At 45.6% G+C, this 9,665-nt stretch overlaps 1 protein-coding gene across 2 annotated transcripts in view; it reads left to right on the top strand.

The window, feature by feature from the left end:
- Window positions 1-685: 685 nt before the first annotated feature.
- Window positions 686-9,665, top strand: part of LOC111956111 (nuclear factor of activated T-cells, cytoplasmic 1-like) — an 86,998-nt gene continuing 78,018 nt past the window's right edge. The window contains exons 1-2 of one of the 2 annotated variants that reach the window (XM_070436348.1): window positions 686-1,076; window positions 2,810-3,681. In XM_070436348.1, the coding sequence (XP_070292449.1) occupies window positions 1,058-1,076; window positions 2,810-3,681 (891 nt within the window). In that variant the 5' untranslated portion in view covers window positions 686-1,057. Of the gene's footprint in view, window positions 1,077-2,809; window positions 3,758-9,665 lie in introns of both variants that reach the window. The other variant, XM_070436349.1, reaches the window with a different exon arrangement.

Here is a 9,665-nt window from a genome sequence, read left to right as displayed (position 1 = left end):
TGCTCAGACGTTGTGTATGATGCCAGAAGGAAGAGATGGAACGATGCTGGATGAATTATGACTAGGAGCAGGGAGGGTTTCGAATGACCCAGGTATCTGGGGGAGTGAAAATAATACAAGCGTTGAAAATATTAGTTAACAAGGGTATCGCCATATTAAAGTTTAATGTTGGTCCTGCCCACTGCTTTTAGAGCACTCCCAAGAGACAAGCTTGTAAATAGGTATATGATATTCTCATGGACACAAAATCAAGTATATGGAAAGCACAGGATCCATTTATTTGATGTGGATGTATTTCCTACAACTGCTTATTCATATATTAGAGAATAGATTAATGTAAACAAGATTTTTAAAGCTGATGCAGCTGTGGCACTGGACAATGGCATATCCATTATCTGATCTTTCTTCTCATTATCTTTACATCTAAATATTGCATAACATTTTTCACTAACCTGCATCTCTCTCTGAACTGCAACTGTACACTGCCAGCCCAACTAGTCAACCACGTCTGAAAGCAGCTGGAAACCCCAGAGAGTGGGGAGAATCTCAATTCAACGCGTCTGTTGGTTGGTCAGACGTGAAGATGCGTCACTGTTCGAGGGGCGGTGCGCTCCCGCCGGAGGTGATCCCCAGGTTTATAAGTGCTGAGGAGCTCTTTGCAACGAAGCAGTGCTTCACACAGACCAATACCAGCTAGGATTCCTTTTCACAAAATCAAGTCCGATATTTCAAATCAGGCACTAAAATAATTTTAACTTTCAATCATAAACTGAATTTCCGACTCAGCGTTTTGATTTCTTTGCGCTATTCAATTGTATCCAAAAGTTTTTCACTCTGCAGATACGATTTGTATTTTTCTTCGAGTCACTTTTTAATTAATCTACATGTATTTATTATATTTCATTAAGGACATTTTCTATAGTTTCGAGGTTTGTTAGAATATAGCGAGCGAGCATCGCCATCACCATTGGAGGGGTAAAGCGCCGTTTTATGGATATTGGATTACGCAGACAAAAGTTCGATTTCAGACATTCCGTTACCTTGTCTGAAAGAAAAAATGAAATCTGCTGAAGAGGGTGAGTAGGCTGTTACTGTTACGTCTGAATGTTAGACTGTGTGTAAGAGTAATATAGCATTCGTAAACGGTCATTCAATCGACATTTGAACAGATGCTTCTGCATATTGGATAGCTGCCTGTCTTGTCTAGTGGCGCACTTTCTCCTCAGGTGTCAGTCAATGGGTTTATTCTCTGTTTAGATAGCCTACTATTACACAGGTATGACAATGTAATGCAGCGTACTGAATAATGAGATGATTCTAGGATAGGCTACGTCATTGTTATCTTATTCATGGTAGCTACTTACATTTTGAAAGAAATATTTGGTTTCACCAAAAGGTTTATTTAAAGTACCTACTAACATTGTATGTGTTGAAATAAGAAATATGTTGAGATCGCCATAAGGGACGATGAACCTGAAACACATCATTATGACGTCTACATGACATTATGAGGTGCCTCTCCTGTGAGTAGGGAGTGGCGGGAGTGGCAGTGGTGGCACCAAAACTCACATTCAGGAGGGTTTACTCAAATTGGTAATCCATGCCTCAATGCCTCAATGCCATGCCTCAATGCCTGTAAACAGACCCCATTTGAAGATACCTTTGCACCAACTGTGGAGTGTTTCAGTGTGCACGTCTAGATTTACTACACTTGAATCAGAGAACATACACAGAACTACCAGTGGTTCTCATCGGTAAAGTGGCATCTTCTGCAATCCATGGAGAAGTTGCATAGAGACATAGCAATGCTGTGACACCACTGTGATGTCAAGGCTATTACATTGTGATTATGTGGTGGGAGTCGTATACGGTGGTGCAGGGATGTCATGTCTTTATGGTGGTGATTATGTTTCTTAATTCACAGCAGACAGGAGCTCTGGCGACTGCGTACTGCCTGAGACTGGACTAGTCTTAAGAGCTGACTGTAGTAAGATTACTCAGGTCCCTGTACCCTTAACCACCACTTCCCCTATTCTCTTCTGTCTGAGCCACATGGGTAGTCAGTCTCTCTTATGCCCTCATACCTAGTGGGGGAGCTGGCATCTTGGCTGGCATCATGAGGCTCCCCTGTTGGGTTGAGCTTGCACCTTTAGTCATGCAAACAAATTAGCCATGTGGTACGCACAGGTGATACATTTTCCTATAGCTTTTGAAAATAAACTAGCCAGCAAAAAGTATAGTATTTGGTTCAATGTTTTGATTGCTGTGGTATATAAAACCAGAGGCAATGTGAAATTGGAAAAAAGATCTAGTCTACATCTGCTTTCCTATTGGCTTATTCATCCCCCCTCTTCTCACCTGTAACTATTCCCCAGGTCACTGCTGTAAATGACAATGCGTTCTCAGTCAACTTACCTAATAAAATAAGGGTTAAATAAATAAATAAATCAATTACAGCTTTGGTTATTTTTTGTGTAAATATTTTTGCCACTTACTTGTATACTTGTCACCTTAGTTATTTTGTGAAGGTTGTGTCTTTCAGGGATGGTGTGTTGGTGGTAGTTTTATTTCTGTGGTTGGGGAAACCCATTTAGTTTTGAGTTCTCTGGTCTTGCTCTTATTTGGATACAGGAACATGTTTACTTTCTGCGTCAGCGTGTCGATGCAGTTTACACTCCATCATGAGCAACACCATCGCAGCAGCTTTCTTTGTAATTAACTGGCGACTACAGTATGTGTTTCAGTGTGTGAGCCAATGAGAGTGTGTATGGACCATAATTCTGACTCATTCCATGTATTTGCTTTTCAGATGCATACAGCCACACCCCCAATGTCAGTCTCTCCCAGGGCAACCCCTGCATGCCTTCCCAATACCACAGTCTCCAGTCTGGCCCCACCATCTCAGTGTCCATCAGCCAGCCTCCCAGCTACGGCGCCCACAACAACATGAGGACAGTGGGTTACTACTCCTCCCCTGGCATCCGTCCAAATGGGGCGCCAGCCCTCGAGAGCCCTCGCATTGAGATCACAGCCTACGGGCAGTTTCCTGAGGACAAGGTTGAAGAGAGCAACAACCTTACTGTGGCTAAACGGGTCAACTCCATCGTGACCCTGACGTTGCCCAATGCAGATGGCTACCGTGACCCCAGCTGCCTCAGCCCGGCCAGCAGTGTGTCGTCACGCAGCTGTCACTCCGAGGCCTCGTCCTACGAGTCGGGCTTCTCCTACAACTAYGAAAACTCACCCCAGAACTCGCCCTGGCAGTCGCCCTGCGTCTCGCCCARGGGCTCCTCCTCTCTCGCCCTGCCGGGTGAAGCTTGCACCCATGCGGGCTCCCCACATAACTCCCCCTCTACCTCCCCCCTCACCAGTGTCATGGATGACAGCTGGATGGGCCAGCGAGGCTCCAGGCCCAACTCCCCTTGTGGTGGMAARAGRAAATACAGCTTCAACGGAACCRCAACCTMCAAGTACCCCTACTCCCCYAACCACTCCCCYGGGCCGTCCCCTCACACCTCCCCACGCCTCAGYGTCACAGRYGAGTCSTGGATGCCTAACAACACCAACCAGTACACCAACTCAGCCATAGTTGCAGCCATCAACGCTCTGACCACAGACGGTGTGGCAGACCTGGGGGAGGGCATCCCTCTGAAGGCCCGGAAGACCAGCCTGGAGCCTGGGGCAGTCTGCCTGAAGGTAGAGCCTGGAGGAGAGGAGCTCAGCCCTGGGGAGCTTTGCCAGGATGAGTACTCCTCCCGACTGCCCTTAAAGAAGGAGAACTACTGTGGGAGGTTACTGGATGTGCCATCGCACCCATACTCATGGTCCAAGCCAAAGCAATATGTCAGGTAAGCTGATGCAAGACTTTGACTGACTGAAATAATATTCATTATAAGGTTGACAGCTCCAGACAACTAAACTTTATTGAGGTCAAATTAAAGTCAATTCAGAAATATCCATTATGAGGAAACATCCCAGCAAAGCACTGACAATCTGCAGTTGTGTCTTGCTAGATGGCAAACTTTAAATATACCCTCTCCATCTTAGCCCATCTCTGCCAGCCCTTGACTGGCAGCTGCCCTCCAGCTCCGGGCCGTACAGCTTGCAGATCGATGTGCAGCCCAAATCTCACCACCGCGCCCACTACGAGACCGAAGGGAGCAGAGGGGCAGTCAAGGCTCTGGCAGGAGGACACCCTGTGGTGCAGGTCTGCTATCCTCCTTATACTAACATACCGTACTGTTAAAATAGAGTAGTCTGCATGTAATACCATTAGCCCTATCACTCCTCTGCTTACCACTTTCTCCAACCTATTTCTACGATCACTTTCTCTCCAACTTATTTAAATCTCCAGCGCTGAAATAGGTTAGTGGGTATGTGTTTTTAACTCTTTTTTTTATCATTACAAGTCTATAAAGTTATTCGAAAGACGTCATAGTTCTGAATGAAATACCATAGGTATGCTATTAGACAGACCAGTCCGCTCAGTCAGTTCCTGTCCAGACGAGGGTGACTCAAACTTTTCCATTATGTCTCAAGTGCAGGCAGACAGTTGCAAAGCGAGGTAATGTGACCAGTAAAGCTTAGTCATGAGATTAAACCACAGTAACTTTGGTGGTCGAATCAGAAGAAGTATTGAGTAATAGTAATTCTTGGACTACAAGGCCGGTCTTCCCAATCATTGCACCACATCACTGACTTGACTTCAACCTCTGAATAAACCACAGAGTCTACTGTGAGAAGGGAAAGTAAGTCATCAAAGGTGTCTGCAGGCAAAGTTAGAATGTGTTGAGTGGTATCTAGACGGTTGAACGTCTCACATATTCTTGTGCGGTGACACCCCAAAGTTTGCGACCACCCTGAGAATCCAACCAGTAGGCTACAGTGGGGCTGAATGGGAACCTGGGAACGTAGCTAGCTAAGCATATTGAACAATCCCATGTGTCTAAACACCAGCATGCACATCTGTGCTGGGTAGTTTTTCTCTGTGATTAGGTGCTAATGATTTAATGACATGGGGTCTGGGTTACTCTCATCATGAAATGAGAGTGTGCTCTTTTGAAAACCTCCACCTCCCTCCTCTTCCCTCCCTCCCCCAGCTTCTGACCAAACACACAGACTTCCCTTTGTTTAGGAAAGTTCCCGTCTGTAATGCTGACATCATCCCCAGTGGCTTCCTATGGAGACAGCCTGACCAGGCCGGGCTCAAACCACACGTTTCTGGCAGTCTGACGGAGATGTTAGAGGAAACCTCAGAGAAGGCCGCTCAATCTCCCTACACTCTTAGAAAAAATGGTTCCTAAAGGGTTCTTCGGCTGTCCCCATAGGATAACCCTTTTTGGTTGCAGGTAGAACCGTTTTATGTTCCATGTAGAACCCACTGTGGAAAGGGTTTTTACTTGGAACCCAAAAGGGTTATACCTGAAACCAAAAAAGGTTCTCCTATGGGGACAACCGAAGAACCCTTTTTAGGTTCTAAATATAACCTTTTTTTCTAAAAGTGTATCTTCCTGATTACATGGTACACTCTGTGGGCTGTGGACACTGGCTGACTGGTCCTTCTCGCTGGCTCTTCCTATGAGTCAAACCTTGACCAAACTGTGCAGAGTTTGTTCTGGAAGCTGCTTCAGTTCCCTCCTTGTCGAGCACAGCTTTCTGTTCTTTTCGAATGCCACGGCTGCTGCTGCTGCAAGCCACATGCGCCATTTTGCAGATGGCAGACTGAGTAATGCTCTTTTATGGCGCAAATCATTAACTAATGTAAAATATAGTGAGTGAAAATATCTAAAACTGGCCAAAGATAATACTGTAAATGAGGATGTGTATTGTGTAACCATCCCTTGGAGCTGGAGGGGTGGAGAGAGAAATAGAGAGAGGGTTGCCCTCTCCCCTCCTTATTTTCCTCCCTTTCTGGTGCCATGAGCGGCCAGAGTCTTGACATTCCTCTAGTGGGTGATAATACGATCTAGGGAGGGGAGACTGCACTGCCAGTGCCAAAACGAGCTAACTCTAACTCCATCACACACTCCCTACATCCTAAATAAACAGCATTGCTAGGCAGCAACCCATTTCCTTACACAAATATACAGAGCGTTTGCAGGCTCTTAACCCTCAAAGGGATGACATGTTTTGCCTATTGCTTTCCCAACCTAAGCTTAGTTAGCGACCCTCTCCACATCTTCCAGTGATGGAGGTTTTAGGAAGCTCCATAGCTCCCTATAACATGTGGTGGTTGCGGAATCAAGGACCCCTGGAGCCCTGCTGTGATGGAGAAGCACCTGAATGCTCACACAGACAAGCCGGTTTTCATTTCCGGGCCTCTACCAACAATAGGAACACATATTTTCCGACAAGATAGAACTGCCAAAGGGGGCGGAGTTGCAATCTACTGCAGAGTTCTGTCTTACTATCCAGGTCTGTGCCCAAACAATTTAAGCTTCTACTTTTAAAAAGCCACCTTTCCAGAAACAAGTCTCTCACCCTTGCCGCTTGCTATAGACCACCTTTTGCCCCCAGCTGTGCCCTGGACACCATATGTGAATTGATTGCCCCCCATCCATCTTCAGAGCTCATGCTGTTAGGTGACCTAAACTGGGACATGTTAAACACCCCGGGCCATCCTACAATCTAAGCCTGATGCCCTCTCAATCTCACACAAATTATCAATGAACCTACCAGGTACAACCCCAAATCTGTAAACACAGGCACCCTCATAGATATCATCCTAACCAACCTGCCCTACAAAATACACCTCTGCTGTCTTTAACCAGGATCTCAGCAATCACTGCCTCATTGCTTGCGTCCGTAATGGGTCTACGGTCAAACGACCACCCCTCATCACTGTCAAATGCTCCCTAAAACACTACAGCGAGAAGGCCTTTCTAATCGACCTGGCCCGGGTATCCTGGAAGGATATTGACATTATTCCGTCAGTAGAGGATGCCTGGTTATTCTTCAAAAGTGCTTTCCTCACAATCTTAAATAAGCATGCCCCATTCCAAAAAAGTTGAACCAGGAACAGATACAGCCCGTGGTTCACTCCAGACCTGACTGCCCTTGACCCGCACAAAAACATCCTGTGGCGTACTGCATTAGCATTGAATAGCCCCTGCGATATGCAACTTTTCAGGGAAGTTAGGAACCAATATACACAGGCAGTTAGGAAAGCAAAGGCTAGCTTTTTCAAACAGAAGTTTGCATCTTGCAGCACAAACTCCCAAAAGTTCTGGGACACTAAAGTCCATGGAGAATAAGACACCTCCTCCCAGCTGTTCACTGCACTGAGGCTAGGAAACACTGTCACCACCGATAAATCCACGATAATTGAGAATTTCAATAAGCATTTTTCTATGGAAGGCCATGCTTTCCACCTGGCCACCCCTTCCCTGGTCAACAGCCCTGCACCCCCCACAGCAACTTACCCAAGCCTCCCCCATTTCTCCTTCACCCCAATCCAAATAGCTGATGTTCTGAAAGAGCTGCAAAATCTGGATCCCTACAAATCAGCAGGGCTAGACAATCTGGACCCTTTTTCTAAAATGATAAGCCGAAATTGTTGCAACCCCTATTACTAGCCTGTTCAACCTCTGTTTTGCATCGTCTGAGATCCCCAAAGATTGGAAATCAGCCGCGGTCATCCCCCTCTTCAAAAGGGGGAGACACTCTAGACCCAAACTGCTACAGACCTATATCTATCCTACCCTGCCTTTCTAAGGTCTTCGAAAGCCAAGTTAACAAACAGATCACCGACCATTTTGAATCCCACCGTACCTTCTCTGCTATGCAATCTGGTTTCAGAGCTGGTCATGTGTGCACCTCAGCCACTCTCAAGGTCCGAAACGATATCATAACCTCCATTGACCATCGATAAGAGACAGTACTGTGCAGATGTATTCATAGACCTGGCCAAGGCTTTTGACTCTGTCAATCACCACATTCTTATCAGCAGACTCAACAGCCTTGGTTTCTCAAATAACTGCCTCGCCTGGTTCACCAACTACTTCTCAGACAGAGTTCAGTGTGTCAAATCGGAGGGCCTGTTGTCCGGACCTCTGGCAGTCTCTATGGGGGTGCCACAGGGTACAATTCTCGGGCTGACTCTTTTCTCTGTATACATCAATGATGTCACTCTTGCTGCTGGTGATTCTCTGCACCACCTCTACACAGGCGATACCATTCTGTACACCTCTGGCCCTTCTTTTGACACTGTGTTAACTAATCTCCAGGCGAGTTTCAATGCCATACAACTCTCCTTCCGTGGCCTCCAACTGCTCTTAAATGCAAGTAAAACTAAATGCATGCTCTTCAACCGATCGCTACCAGCACCTGCCCGCCGGTCCAGCATCACTACTCTGGACGGTTCTGACTTAGAATATGTGGACATCTATAAATACCTAAGTATCTGGTTAGACTGTAAACTCTCCTTCCAGACTCACATTAAACATCTCCAATCCAAAGTTAAATCTAGAATCGGCTTCCTATTTCGCAAAAAAGCATCCTTCACTCATGCTGCCAAACATACACTCATAAAACTGACTATCCTACCGATCCTTGACTTCGGCGATGTCATTTACAAAATAGCCTCCAACACTCCACTCAGCAAATTGGATGCAGTCTATCACCGTGCCATCCGTTTAGTCACCAAAGCCCCATATACTACCCACCACTGCGACCTGTATGCTCTCATTGGCTGGCCCTCGCTTCATATTCGTCACCAAACCCACTGGCTTCAGATCATCTACAAGTCTTTTCTAGGTAAAGCCCCGCCTTATCTCAGCTCACTGGTCATCATAGCAGCACCCATCCATAGCATACGCTCCAGCAGGTATATTTCACTGGTCACCCCCAAAGCCATTTCCTCCTTTGGCCGCCTTCCAGTTCTCTGCAGCCAATGACTGGAACGAATTTTAAAAATCACTGAAGCTGGAGACTCATATCTCCCTCACTAACTTTAAGCATCAGCTGTCAGAGCAGCTCACAGGTCACTGCACCTGTACATAGCCCATCTGTAAATAGCCCATCCAACTATCTCATCCCCATTCTGTTATTTCATTTTTTTGCTCCTTTGAACCCAGTATCTCTACTTGCACATTCATCTTCTGCACATCTATCACTCCAGTGTTTAATTGCAAAAATTATATTAATTGGCCACTATGGCCTATTTATTGCCTTACCTCCCTTATCTTACCTCATTTGCACACACTGTGTATATATACTTTTTTCCCTATTGTGTTATTGACCGTATGTTTGTTTATTCCATGTGTAACTCTGTGTGTTGTTTGTGTCACAGTGCTTTGCTTTATCTTGGCCAGGTCGCAGTTGTTAATGAGAACATGTTCTCAACTAGCCTACCTTGTTAAATAAAGGTGAAATATATATTTTTATAAATATGGATACCCCCGCTGTTTTCAAATCTGGTAGAGGGCTTGGGCTGTCACGTATAAACGTACAACGTTTAATGTCAAAGATCAACCTTCTTGATATCTGGGTGCATGAGCTTGGCTAAATAGCTCGATCCTGGATAAGGACATTGACATTGCTGATTACAACATCTTCAGGTGTGACAGACTGAAAATGGGTGGCTATATATGTGCTATGAACTCAGCAAAAACAGAAACGTCCTCTCACTCACAATTGCGTTTATTTTCAGCAAACTTAACATATTT

Source organism: Salvelinus sp. IW2-2015, linkage group LG31 (genome assembly GCF_002910315.2).
Source record: "Salvelinus sp. IW2-2015 linkage group LG31, ASM291031v2, whole genome shotgun sequence".
Classification (NCBI taxonomy): domain Eukaryota; kingdom Metazoa; phylum Chordata; class Actinopteri; order Salmoniformes; family Salmonidae; genus Salvelinus; species Salvelinus sp. IW2-2015.
This window is presented reverse-complemented; position numbering and strand designations above follow the sequence as displayed.